General features: G+C 35.5%; 1 protein-coding gene across 2 annotated transcripts in view; it reads left to right on the top strand.

Moving 5' to 3' along the window:
* fchsd2 (FCH and double SH3 domains 2) overlaps positions 1-14,896 on the top strand; it is a 102,190-nt gene that overhangs the window by 46,137 nt on the left and 41,157 nt on the right. For both annotated transcript variants that reach the window (XM_084409496.1, XM_084409495.1), the window contains exon 4: positions 13,746-13,825. In XM_084409496.1, the coding sequence (XP_084265622.1) occupies positions 13,746-13,825 (80 nt within the window). The remainder of the gene's footprint in view (positions 1-13,745; positions 13,826-14,896) is intronic.

Genomic DNA, 14,896 nt, shown 5'->3' with positions numbered 1-14,896 from the left:
GTGTGGAGGGACTCGACATCTGGGCCAAACCCTAGCGCAATTTCAGTTCCTACCAAAAAACCATTGCTGTTTTAGTGTGCATCACTTTTTGGACTCCACCAGGTTCGTATCTCTCAGAGGGGTCATTAAATCGTGGGCCAACAGGTCAGAGGTCACGGGGTGAAATGGGGACCAGAGGTTTGGTCAGTGTTGCGCTGTCTCGAGAGACGGGAGGGTGAAAGCTATATAGATGAGATGAATTAGGTTTCACCACCCCCTGGTGTCTACGCATTTCTTGCCCCTTTGCAGCTTTTGCACTTGTTAATTTGTGGGCAGTATTTTAGTATTGTCAGTAGTAGTATTATTAATTATAGCAGTGGTTTTTTCGAAAAGTATTTCATTTCAGTGACCCGAGGCATATCAACTTTTGCAACTTTTTTAACATTGTGGACACTTTTGACTTGGGCCTAGCAACTGCACAATACGCTAACAACCAATCAAAACACTTTTTCAACTGCATAGCAACACCCTGGCAACAACCCACAACATCATGGTGGGGATTTTTGCATAAGCGTACAACACTTAGAAATCAGATTTATTTATATAGCACTTTCTACAAAACAGATTTCAAAGCAGATTCACATTAATTAACTGGAAAATAAGTGGTGTTAATGTTGTAAAATTTATCAACAATTTCTGAAGGATCATGTGACACTGAAGACTGGAAGAATGATGCTGAAAATTCAGCTTTGTATCACAGTAATATATTACATTTTAAATATGTTAAAATAGAAAACGGTTATTTTAAGTTACAAATTATATGATCCCTTCCTCTCTAGACTTTCACTGTTCACCTTTATCCTAGTTCTCATTGACGAGACCCCTGTCCACCTGTATCTCTGTTGTCATCAACACAAGAGAGCAACAGGGAAAGCAGGAGAAAACGGCTCACCATGTCTAACATTTCATGAGGAACATGAGAGGAACATGCAGCATATGGCAAGCACGTAGCCCCGGGGTACAAATTACCATCTTACCCTAAGCATTTCCCTTTCAGCAGCAATATAAAGCATATGTAGTGTATGAGAGGATAGTTTGGGATGTCAGGACACCATCCCATTAGGAGTGCTTTGAAGTGAATCAGCACACAGGGGAATTGTCTTGTTCGAGATTCAAAGCCTTGACATATTCAGACCTCTTACGTTTAATGTCTCTCTCTCTCTCTCTCTCTCTCTCTCTCTCTCTCTCTCTCTCTCTCTCTCTCTCTCTCTCTCTCTCTCTCTCTCTTTCTCTCTCTCTCTCTCTGTCTCTCTGTGTGTGTGGTTTATATGGTTTATATATTAAACAACAAAAATCAAAAGTAGGTCTCATTACTTTTTATTTAGAAGTTGATGGACTCCGAAATCTGACAGTGTAAAAAACATAAAATAAAATAAAAGATGAAATGCTAATTTTGTTTGGGCCATATCAACCTTACACTTCAGCAGCTTTATTTAGCTCATTTTAGTTCCGTTTTTTTTTTTTATTCAGTTCAGTAAATGTAAAATATTTGTATTATTCGGGGTGTAAAAGTTCACTTATTGCAGAGTTGAATCTGTGCAGAGAATGATGAACTTTTTTTGCTTTTTGCAACCCTTCAAAGGTTTTTGTGTTGTTGTTGTTTTTTTTTTTTTTTTTTTTTTTTTAAGAAATTAATACTATTAATTAATAAATTAATAATATTCAGCAAGGAATAATTAATCAAAAGTGACAGTAAAAAAAATTATAATGTTACAAAGTATTCTATTTCAAATAATGCTTTCTAATTGTCAAAAATCCTGGGCAAAAATATCAGGCAGCCAGGGACGTCGTTAGGCCTATTTTAGGGGGGCTGAAGCTACCCCAAAATGTTCCTAAGCCCCCCTAAATAACAATTCGATTTCTCAATAATCCGATCCTCATTCATATTTAGACGCAACAAATTATATATATCCAGCAGCAAAAAATAGCCGAAAATTCGGAAGTTGGACAGAAGTACAAAGACTCGTAACAGAGCTGCCAACGCATTCACCGTGAGACACACGCAATAGACACTTTTCACACGCTCTCGCGCCACACATCCATTTTCTCACGCACAGAAAAATCGCGAAGACCGACAGACTAGATCAGAGCAGGTTACTTTATGATATAAAAGAATCTCAACTCTCAGATTCTGTCCATTTTATTACGAAATTCAAACAATAAATACCGTTTTGGCGTTTGTAAATGTTCCGTGACAGATCCCTAGCGCATGTGAACCGATCATCTCTACTAGCTAATAGTAAAAAAAAAACACGAACATTGTTGAAAGATACAGTAGTCTACAACTTACCGAAATATATATTCCTCATACATAATATCGATCAATCAGTGTTTTTTTTATCAGCGTGAAGAGGCCAATAACATAGCTGGAGAACAATTACCTCAGGAAAGCCATTTAATGAACATAATATAGGCTATAGCACGTAGTTGGCAAGAAAAAAGCTATAGAGTATTTTGCTAAATATGTGTTCTATATTACATATTTATTATATTTTTACTTGTATCATTAAATAATGTTGTTATTATAATAAAAAACACATTATATTTAATTTGAGTTATTTTTAACATTAAATAGGCTGATAGGGCTGTCTGTATGTTTACAGCATTAGGTTAGTTGTTTTTTTCTTGAGAAAAATTAACGCCTATCTTGAGTACCTAATATTTATCCAAATGAGTCAATATTAAATCAAATCACAATAATTGAATTGAAATAATAAAAAAAGCGTAGCTTACCAGAAATTGTACCATGCACCATAACATTTGCATATAATTTTACACTTATGCTATACTAAAGCCTGAAATGGGCACTTTTTGTGACAGCAACCCTATCATTTTTGATCAAAGATATGGCTTAATTTCAGAATTTGAACTAAAATCAGTATTCTTATGATTGCTCTGAACATTTCTGACTAAGTTCAACAAACATTAAAGTACTTATTCATAAACTTTTTATAAATTAATTATTCATAAACCTTTTATAAATTACTTATTCATAAACAAAAAAATTATAAAAATGTAGGTGTGACGGGGTTGAGACTATACAGGGTTGAAGAGACAAATACAGCTAAACATATACATAGTTGTTTTTTACTCAAATTCACTGTAAGATTTTCTATAAACGCAAGTTACAAATACCCTGGGGGCTAAGCCCCCCCTGTCTTCCAATCCTAGTGACGTCCCTGCAGGCAGCACTACTGTTTTCAACATTGATGGTAATAATAATAAAGAAATGTTTCTTGAGCAGACATCAAATCAGCATATTATAATGATTTCTGAAGGATCATGTGACACTGAATAATGGAGTAATGCTGAAAATTCAGCTTTGTAGAAACAGCTTCATGTTATGGTCATATCACTCAACCTTACACAGTTGTACTTTTACTATATAGAGTCATTCAATGTCTCACCTGGATGCTTACCAGTTTTTTTTTTTGTTTTTTTTCTTCAAAGGAATTAAATGGTTTCATTTTCAAGGAAATGAATCCTGTATGAGAGGTTGATAAACTGTGGGTGTTGTAATTCATGGGCTGATGCTGTGCTTCAATGACTTGATTGTTTCATAGCCAAAAAAAAAACTTTTCTATATATCAGACAGTCATAGTGAGTCAAATTATTAAACATGGATATTCTTGCTTCACCATTTTGTTGTTTTACTCTGACTCAGTCAATCGCTGCTGTTTAATTTGAGGTTTGTTGAGGTGATGTGTTGTGCAATAGAGACTACTGAGGTAAAGTTTAAAACCTCAGTATATCAAATGCTTCTGTTCTGAACCAAAAGCCCTGTGGCTTGTTTTTTTTAGCATTTTTTTTTTTAAATGTTTTTTTCACTGTTATATATCTGTCAAAAATGTCTAGGTAATATTTTACCCCAAAAGTGATAAAAAGTAGTAGTTTTAAGTCTATTTTAGGTAATACAATTTGAATAATATATTTAATATACAAAAGAATGTATACATAATGTTATTTATTTTACTTCCTTTTAATTATGCTGATTTAATTTTAAAATGTTATTGCTAAATATATCGCATTCCATATGAAATATTTAAATACTAAAGAATTTATACATGATGATATTTACTTCATTTTATGCTGATTTAAATAAATAAAGTATTTTATTGCTAAAAAATACTGTATTCTAGTAATTAGAATCATCATTAATGCCAATTACAAAAAAATCTCAAAAGTAAACATCTAAGTGCATTACAGTAATGAGAATTTGGGGGGTAAGTTGTTCTTAACTGTCATGAAAATAATGGTTTCTTTATGCGTAATTTCTTTTGATTTTGTGGTGAAATGATTCTAAGCTGTCTTCCGTCGTTGTATGATATCACCAGACTTAAGGTATAGTTAAGGTATAGAGGCCATGGAGATTTTGGACAGCATCCTAGTTGCATAAAAAGCATCCAAACTGGTTCACTATTTAAAATAAACTGAGTTTTATACAGTCCCAGAAGTCTGTCCAGTCGTTTAGAGTCAGTCAAACTTTACACAGCACATAAATCATTCTCTTTCACAGCCTTTAGCCGGGTGCCAAGCTGTGGCCCATCCCGCCCACTGGGCAGTGCCACGCCAGAGCCAGCTGAAAGCCCGTTCACCCCTCAGTCCCGAACCGTGGAGAATTGAATGAACTCCCACTTCACTTAAAGATCGCAGGGACAGACCTGGATGATGCCAGAAAAGCTCACGGGGTGAAGGAGCCCTTCGGGTGCTTTATCAGAGCTCAAAGGCAGTTCAGTGCCCACTCAATGCCCCTATTGTGCCCCTGTGAGAGGACAGGCCAGGTCGGGCCGGTTCTGGAAACTGACCTTACAATAGAGGGACGCACAAAGAAAAGCCTGTGCAGACTGAAGCCTGAAAACATCGGGCCAACGTTTGCTGCACAAACACACACACAACACCACAGACCTCCGGTGGAATGTGCCATCCCTGCCCAGAGGTCTCGTGTGATTATTTAGTCCTTTGTGAATTTTTTAATTTATTTTTTTAAGTTTCCATTTCCTTTCTTTGTGATGTCATGCTTTTATTATGACTCATTTCTCTTCTCTGCATGGGTGTTGTTTTAAAATGCACTTTGTCTCCATTCTAACAGTCACACTTTTTTGGATTCTCATGTTTCTCTTTATTTTATCAGAATTAATATACTGTTATACTGTAATATACTGTTATAGCTTATATTCTTTTCAGATTTGATTGTTTTAATAATTTTATTTTGCCATTTTAACTATTTATATTAAATATTACTGTTTAGGTTTAATTCATTTTTTTAGTTCAGTTTTACTTTTAGTTCACATTTATTTATTTATTTTATGCATTTGTGTGTATGTATGTGTATATATATATATATATATATATATATATATATATATACACACACACACACACACACACACACACACACACACACACACACACACACAGTCTAGATAGAGAGAGAGAGAGAGTAATATAATAAATATTATATTAATCTAATATTTATATTTTATTTTGTTTCAGCTTCATTTCAGTTAATGAACATGTTTTTATTATTTTAGTTAACAATAATAACCCTGTGGCTGACGCAATGTTATCCATCACTTTTATACCAGATTAAATTAGATTTATTAGAAAGTGATAAAGATGGAGAAAGTGTTTCAGTGAGATAAAATGTAATGAAAGACTCTTCAGTGCAAGAGAAACTGCTTAACAAGAGAATTTAAACTTGATCTTTTTCATTGTTTCTGTATATTTGTGTGAAACTTGCAGTCATGTTCTAGGTGATGCTTGCATTACAAACATGTTTAGGCCTAAATGCTTCAAAGAAATAATTGTGTTCGCGATGGCGTTGGCCTTGTGTGCATTATTAAAAATGACTTGAAGGACCCATTTCCACTTTCTCCCACTTTCTCTTATAACAATGTCCCGCCATCGACACAGATTTCTGACTTTCTGTGTTTTCACTTTTGTACGGTAGGGGCGCTATTAAGCATCTTTTGACAGAGTATAGAATCTCCTGCTCAAAACACATGCGAAGAAGATGCAGAAACAAGCGATATCATACATAATCATATGCATATATAAAAATCATCAACGTTAAACAGCATATAAATCAAAACTGCCTAATGTTACTGAATGAAATGTTGACCCAGGATGAGCGTTAGGGGTGTTGATGGACTTGATTTACTTCATCTATGTTTTGATCATCATTCTGAATCCCATCCAAATGTAGTCTTTGACAAAAACATGATTTTCTCAGCTTTTTGCAAAAAATTTAGCTTTTTTATGAAACTATCCCACATTCAAGTGTTGATAAAAAAAAATAAAAAAAAATGCATGAAGCTAGAATAAAATGGCTTTTTTTGTTTAAAAGCATGTTCAGATATTCATACAGCAAAATGTTCTGGGAGACATGACATTTTTGTGAAAATGTTCAAAAACACTGGTGGTGGCTGGCAACTTCTTTTTTTTTTTTTTACGCTGGCGGGGAAAGAGTTAACGTTGTAGTTTCACTGGTTAATTTAGCAATTGATGTCTAGAACATGAGAGCAGGAAGGAGACGTTTATCTCTCGTTCTTTCTCACTTTTTCGTTCTCTCACTTTGTTTGGTCTGTTGCGGATATCCTGCCGTCGGGTCCGACCGCTCCAACTTCTGCCTGCAAACAGGAAGTGACTGTGTGTGCAGTGGTGGGAGCTTCCTGTTACGACTGGCCTGTTTGCTGCCACACCTATGACCAATAATGGTCTTTTTGACACAGTGGCCGTATTCATTAGTGTTCACTTACAAAAACATCACTGTTAGGAGTGCTCATACTTAGGCATTTGAACAAGCTGCAGGCATTAGGTGTGGTTAGTTGAGGAGAGGTGTGTGATCAGACGTTCGATTTTGTCAATGTGAAAGTCTGATTTAAGTAAGCTACTGTTTGTTGATTCATTTACTTACACTACTGTTCAAAAGTTTGGGGGTAAATTTTTTTTTTTTTAAAGAAGTTAATACTTTCATTTAGGAAAAAGCAGTGATGGGGTCGAGTCTGAGTTGAGTCCGAGTCCAAAAAGGGTAGAGTCTGAGCCCAACTAAATATTACTGTATGTCATTAAAGACAGGGTTGGTGATTTGTTCCAGAAACAGTTTTGTTATGCTGGTTGAAAGTCTCTTCACATCCTGATAGTATTCACTAAGTTAAGTGGTCTAAATGTATTTATATGTATACTGTATATCTCGTCTGTGGAAGGCGTTTAATTTAAGATTTTATTGACTTGTTTTAACCATGTTTTTTGGTTTCCACATCATCTCATGCTTGCTGAGCAAACTGTAAGTCACCATGTAATGGAAGTTAGGACTTGACTTCTGTATTGTGACATACTGTATTTCTGAGTTAACAGCTTTTTTTAATGTGAAAAACTATAGAGCGGGACTTGACTGTTTACATCGATATAAATTCAACCGGTAACCAGGTTACTTTGGTGAATGGGAACAGCGTATTGGGATCTGAAAAGACTGATCCATTTTCTCTACGTTTGCGGCTCTGTGTTTTGTGTGGGTTTTATATGACAGGTTGTTGGCTATAGGCCTTGTTCAAGGTAGCTGCCATATTGAATTGTACATGGATGAAGATGAGGCTTTGACAGACCTCCAGAGTCCTTACAATAGCATGCAGTGTGTATAAAGGTCAAAGATCAAAATAACTTTTTTGTAAATAACTGTTTTGTAAAGATGCTGAGCCATTTTTAATGTATTTTTTAACACTTTACATTATTGGCAGTTTATTGTATGGATCTATGTTTCCAAATGGATGAATATTTTGTTAGTGCACTGCCCTGTCTGCCTAAGCCACACCTGCATTAACCATATTTCCGTAAATAAATTTACCATAGTAAAAAGCTATAGCAATAATCAGTATATAAATAAAAGAAAAAGGAATAAATATTATTTTTCACAGTGTGGACTCCAGTTTTTACTAACCCCACCACATAAAAAATGAAAAACGGTAATTGTTTTTGTCGTTTTGATGTGAACAACTGCTTCCAAGAGATTATAATTATTATTTTTTCAGGTAGGTCTATAGTAATAAAATACTGCAGAAATTGAACAAGTTATTCAGTCAAGAGCAGTAAGTGATTTTCTCTGTCTTTTGTTGTTTGATTAACAATAATGATAAACATCAGCAGGTAAGCTATATTAGGCTTCTGTCACTTTAAGACATGATAGACACATCCAATATACACTGATTTTCCCCTCAACTGTTTACTCTCACCTAAGACATAACTGACTGCGTTTACATGAATACGCACCAATACAAACATTTTTGACACAATTTTTTGTGTGTATTTCACCGTGTAGAAACCTATTAGGACGTGAAAGGAGCACGCGCTTCGGGTATATGTGCCGTCTCAGACATTCGTGCAAGTACCAAATTGACCACTTGCACTGAGCTTCGTGACGCACTTCCGTTTGGAAATAGTACGTCTTACTTATTTCCGGTTATGTTTACTTTCAATGTACTGTGGTCAATGAGTTGAACAAACACCACCTAAAATGATTGTCCGCAATAAGATTAAAAATTTTTGCAATTTTTATTGACAGGAGAAAGTATATTCTGATGTTTACTGTGTGCAGAATTTTCCAAACTCATCGGGACATGAAGTTATAATCCAACCCAAGCCGACCTGAGAAAGCAGCGGGTGTTAAAAATACGCCATTATTTCACCACAGGGTGTCAGTGTTCGTCTAAACTAGTGACCGCGACGCTGAAGTGTATGAGAACAGATGAATAACATCAGTACGAACCACGAACATTTATTTATTTGGATTAAATATTTAAAAATGTTTCAATGTCAATCTTTTCACTATTTACATGTTATGCCCAAAATGCTACAATATTCAAAGTAGTTGACTGTCATTCTCCTCTACGCTGTGTGCGTTATTGATTAAATAGCCTAGCCTATTTAACATTGTTACAGGCACCTCGCAAGCATTCATTCATTCAACTATTTTAAAAGACTGGAATAAACAGCAGCGCACACAAGCAATCCTTTTAATAGTCAATTTCATTTAAAAATGTAAACCCAACAGGTATGAAATGTCAGAAAGAGAGAAAAAAAAACTGTTAATGAGAAGACGAGCATATAGGACTGCTGCAGCTTAGTGGATACATTTTAGCCTATTTATTATTCAGAATGCACAGTTGGAAAGAAAATATATTTATAGGAACATTTCAGCAGGCTCAAGATAATTAATACAGAGATCAGTATTCATTGTTTTTAATCAATTGGCAGCCATAAAACATAGTGATAATCTGCATTCTCATGTATGTAGGTGCGCTGAACGCTCTAACCGGAAACTCCCGATATTTGTACTAACTAGAACGCGGAAGTAGTTGTGTAAGTAGTCCATTCGGTTCTCTTTTGCATCTTATTGCGCTTGAACAATTAAAATTTGCTTGAACGTTTAAACTGGCTATAAAAACACATGCAAATGATAGATTTTTATGATGACGCAATACTGACACGATGAAAATTAAGACGTTGGCCGACGGTCGACCATCGGCTTGGTGTGTCAGGGCCTTTACTAAAAATAAGCTATTGGTATTTTAGATTTCTGGAAATGTCTGAAATGTCAACTTCAGGCTTGACTTAGTGAGTTTGGGCCATGTCATGTTGTTTTTGCTTAGACGGGTTGTGTTTAAAAATATAAAAAAAATTGTGTTATATATATATATATATATATATATATATATATATATATATATATATATATATATATATATACAGTGGTTAAAGTGGGATTTGGCAGGTGGGGGAACCCTCAAATTTTGTGGTGGTCCAATAGGGAAAAATGACTCGCCATGGGACTACATATTGAGTATCGTGGTATAGCAATACTTTTTGGGACAAGATTGTCACTGTGGCACCAAGTATCACAATACTTATTTAATACTTATTTTAATGTTTTTATTTTGGTCCATCTACATCTACACTGATATGATGACGATACTATGTAAAAATTGCTGAACACCACAATATGGAACACAACCTTGTTTTTCACAATGTAAATTTAAATATAAAGATGGGAAGTCCAAAACTGACAGAAATGTGCGGTAGTTAGGGGGGTTCGGGGGCATCCTTCCCCGAGAAAATATGGATTTCTCTGACCAACATATGTGCAATTTAGGGCTTTTGAAGGCCAACATTTTTTTTTATAAGAAATAGCTTTAAAACTTTGTCATTAGATTATTTGTTTTGACAGACTCTCAAATTGGCAGACGTGAGTATCATGCGCTGTGGAAACGCGTCAAAGCATTCTCAGGTATAAATATAATATATATAATATAATAATAAATAATAAAATATATTACAAGGGAAAACAAATGTCCGGCGAATATCGAACCCAAAACTTACTTTACCAAGCTCAACCACCGTGAGTGCAATCACACACTGTAGTTGCTGCCGTTCAGCGGGGAGGGGAGGCGTGAACCGGTGCAGATGCACTCAAATCAGACAGGAGAACCGTGACTGAGAACGTAACGTCGGGAAGCGTGTTTGTGAAGGCGCGGCCAGGCGGTGATATTCAGTTTTGATTTGATGAATGATGAGAATCATTGAATTTGATGAGAATGATAAATTGATTTGAATCTATTTATTTATTTATTTATCTGAGGTGCCGGAACGCAGTTCCGGACCGTTCCGGCCCACTTTAACCCCTGTATATATATATATATATATATATATATAATATATATATATATATATATATATATATATATATATATATATATATATATATATATATATATATATATATATAAGATTTTTTTTTTTTTTTTTTTTGGTGGCTCTAGAGTCCCAGAAATGACATGCTTTAGCTTTAACATTTGCATGTTTCTGAGATGGTATTGCATTTTCATGTCAAGTCAGAAATTAACCGATAAAAACAGGCAGGGTCATTAATGCAATTTTCCCATGTTCTGTTATGACGGAATACAGCACAGCTTTGAGTTAGCTGGGCACACCTTATTAGAGCATGGATTCAAATCAGTGGTCAACCTTATCTGGACCGCACAGGGCGATTGTTCCGGTTGCTATGACAACCACTCCACCTTCTGTTTATAGAGATGAAGTGGTGTGTTTGCCTGTATTTTCCTGAGCTCGACAGCGGAAGTCTTGAATTGACTCCTATGGCTTTAATGTACATGAGACACACCTGTAGACTGCCATTCATTTGGAAGCAACAATCACCTGAATCTGAACACCTCTCTCCTGAATCTACAGGGAGCAGTGTGTGGCCTCATGTCTTAACAGATACTTTCTTACCAACAAACACTGAAGTGGCCACAATGCAGTAACGGCAACCAGAACAGTTTGCTGAAAAACATTCATGCTTACATCCTTAACTGGGCCATTAGCAAGCGTTCTTGTCAGGTTTGAGAGATTCAGGCCTTATTTGACAGGACATTTCTGAATCTTTCTGTTGTTTCGTCCGATTTGCCTGATTGAATGTTTAGACTGGGTCATTTAATTTTTCTTCATGTTTACATTAGTGGCTCCTGTTTCTTTCATGTGAAATTCTTATGGCTTTGCTCGGACTGTGTTTACTGCTGGCTGACCGCAGCGGCTCAGTTCTGAAGAAACAGCAGTCGTGTTGTCGATATTGTGTCAGTCTTTCTGGTGCCGCACTTACCAGTCATTGTCCAGTACCCTTTTTCTTCTTTGTTTCTTTATTTTGTGGTGTATGTTTGCGTGTTTCTCAGTAAAAAAAATACATATGATTGAAATTTGCAGTATTTGGATATGAAAAAGGATGTTTCTATTCTTATGAGTTTAAAAGGGTGTTTTTATTTATTTAAAATTATATCGATTTATTTAAAAAATATTTAAACATTGGTATATTTATATATTTTCTAAATGCTAAATGTTTGTTTTATTTTTAATAAATTATTTGGTTTAAAACAAATTATGTTGTAGTTTTTTCAGTTTTTTTTAGATATTCAATATACATTACCATATTTATCTATTTGCTAAAAGGTTTATTTATTTATTTATTTATTTATTTATTTAATTTGTATTGAATACACATTTTTTGGTTTTCTACAGTTTTTCTAAATTACTAAATGAACAAGGCAGAAATAATATTTGATAATTTATAATTATTTGTATTTATATACACAGATGTAAACAGCAGCATTTATAAAGTAATGAACAATGTTTAATTGCATATTTTTTGACTAAAATCTATGAAGAATGTGTTCATTTTGAATGAGTCATTGAATCAGTTTTTGAATCGATTTGAATTAAATATTTTTAAGTTGTTCACAAAGTAATTCAATTCAATTCATTTTTAGTTTTTCAAAAGATTGCAAAACTAGTATAAAGTCATAGTCAAATATTGGCTTTATTGGCAAATAAAGTCAAATAAAGATTTTTACTGTTGCTCAAGTGTATTTCTCCAGCAACATATAGAGTATATTGTTAATATTTAACGTATCGCCCAACCTTGTACACACTAAGTCTTTTTTGTTTTAAGTTTTCTTTTCTCTTTGACCTTTTTATTCCGTCTTGTTTTCTTTGGAAGTGTGTATGTGTGTGCGTGTCCAGCGTTGAAAAACATGTCCAGTGATTATTCTAATATGCTTGAGGGAGTCATGCAGAGGAAGGAAAATAAAAGGCGTCAGCCCAGCTGATCTGTAATGTCCTGTTGAGGGGCTGAAAGAGGCCAGTCTGTGCCACACCGCCGCCCTCAGCTGAAGAGAAGGGCTCCTTTCTCCTGCCTCATTCCCTGCTGCTTACACAAACACATGCCATGCTCTCATCCGCTCGCACTGTAGATGCTGTGTTCACAGCGAGCGGCTTTGAGCGCCGTAGTTTGCTATCTGGGAAGCGGGCAGGTGGGGATGGGCCGCTATGAAAGCCAGCGGCTAATCAGCCTCAAATAGAGGTTCGTCTCTCCTCCTCCATTTACAATATGGCGGAAGAGGGCCAGGGCTCTATAGTGAAAATATTAGGAAGTAGGGCCGCCTTGTTCGTTTCACCATATGTCAGGTGGCGTTTGAGCAGTTAGGGATGGAACTGTAATTTCTAGCCTAGGCCTTTGACGTTCCCAAAGGAACCCGTACGCACTCCCCGTTCTTCATGCCAACAGCAAACATATGTCACAGTCGTTGGAATTTGGGTTGCTTTGTAACGTGTTGTGTGTTTGTGCTAGTGATAAATGGTGTTCGATGACAGGGTCATGAGAACACGCATATGGCCTGTTAATTGCTTTGTGTTCATGTTCGAAAACACAAAATATGCGAAGACATTGAGGTTGCATTGAAATTCACATGCTTTTATAACGGCACACTACAGGCAAAGCATTTTTGATAGTAGGCATCCACATAATTAAATGTTTTGTCCTTGTTTATTTGTGCTTGTGTTTGCAATTTAAGAATTAACATTAATTAGCTTAAAATTCATGAATGAATTTTTAGAATTTCATGAAAACTTTTAGATTCTGCTTTTGAAATGTAGCTCTTTTTTTTTCAGCTGAAAAAGTCTGTTGCGTAAGTGATTAATATTACCCCCCCAAAAAAAACATTTCATAGGCACATTTGGCATACCAGTATACTATGATTTTGTATGCACTACTTTGTCTTTCGCTTACTATTTATGAGGGATAGCAATGGAATTGTGATGTAGCTTGAGAAACCAAACAAATTCAACCATCTTATGCTGGTTTTTGTTTTTTATATATTTTTTAGGCACTGCAGAAGTTGGCAAGTCAGTATTTAAAGAGGGACTGGCCTGGGATCAAACCAGATGATCAGAGGACAGACTACAGGTGAGTGAATAAAGTTTATGGTGAAATCATAATGATCTTGATGTTTAATGACTATCATTTTCCCGCTGGGTGCTTTACAGTGAGTTTGTTTCTTGAGTCTTACAACACTGCCATAATTAAGTTTTAAAGTTGTCTAGTGATTAATTTCACTGCGGAAAGTAAAAAATGTTTTTCTGACTACTATAGGACTGCTATTTTATTATTTGACACTTGGCATGGTAATAATAAACATTTGGATGTACATGATGGTGAGTTGTTTCAAATAGAACTACATGAGCTAAAGGAAATTAAGTTAATGGGGACCTGTTATGCCCCTTTTTACAAGATGTAATATACGTCTCAGGTGTCCCCAGAATGTGTCTATGAAGTTTCAGCTCAAAATACCCCACAGGTCATTTATTATACCATGTATCTTTAAATGCAAATGAGCTGCTGCTCCCCACCCCACTTTCCAGAAGAGGGCAGAGCTTTTACAGTTCGTGCCTCTGATACTCTGCCAAAAACTAAAACATCGGTTTCGTTTTGATTATTGTATCTACCGCGGTCACGCTCACGTGACTTTGTAGTTCTTCATTATCATGAAAGTTATTATTTGCATGCGTTTTAAAGACATATCAGTTTAAACTTCTGATATATGTTTTTTTGAGCGCACACATCCAAAGCACTCGCACAGAAAGCTGGATGTCAGACGGCACGTCCCGTGAGTATAAAGTTCTCTTTAAGGTTATGTCAAAAAACAAACAAACACAAAGTTCACATAAACAGTCGGTTATGTCTGTGAACGTTAACAGCAGATAAAGAAATCGCATGTGGATATTAGATCTGTGTATTAAAGTGACACAGTGTAATATACAGTATCTACTGCTGTTTATGCTGTTATATGAATCAAACAACAAAAGAAAAACAGAAAATCACTCACTGCTCTTTGTTGAATAACTTTAGTAGCTTTAAAGGTTGTATCAGTGATTTCAGGCCCAACATTTTTTTTTATCACATTCATCTAATCTTTCCTAACGATCCGCTAGCTGCCCGCCCCATAAGCATGCCGTCAAAAAAACGCGTGTCTGTAGG

Source organism: Rutilus rutilus (assembly GCF_951802725.1).
Source record: "Rutilus rutilus genome assembly, chromosome: 5".
NCBI lineage: Eukaryota > Metazoa > Chordata > Actinopteri > Cypriniformes > Leuciscidae > Rutilus > Rutilus rutilus.
Note: the sequence above shows the minus strand (reverse complement) of the source record. Positions and strands in the feature narration are given on the sequence as shown.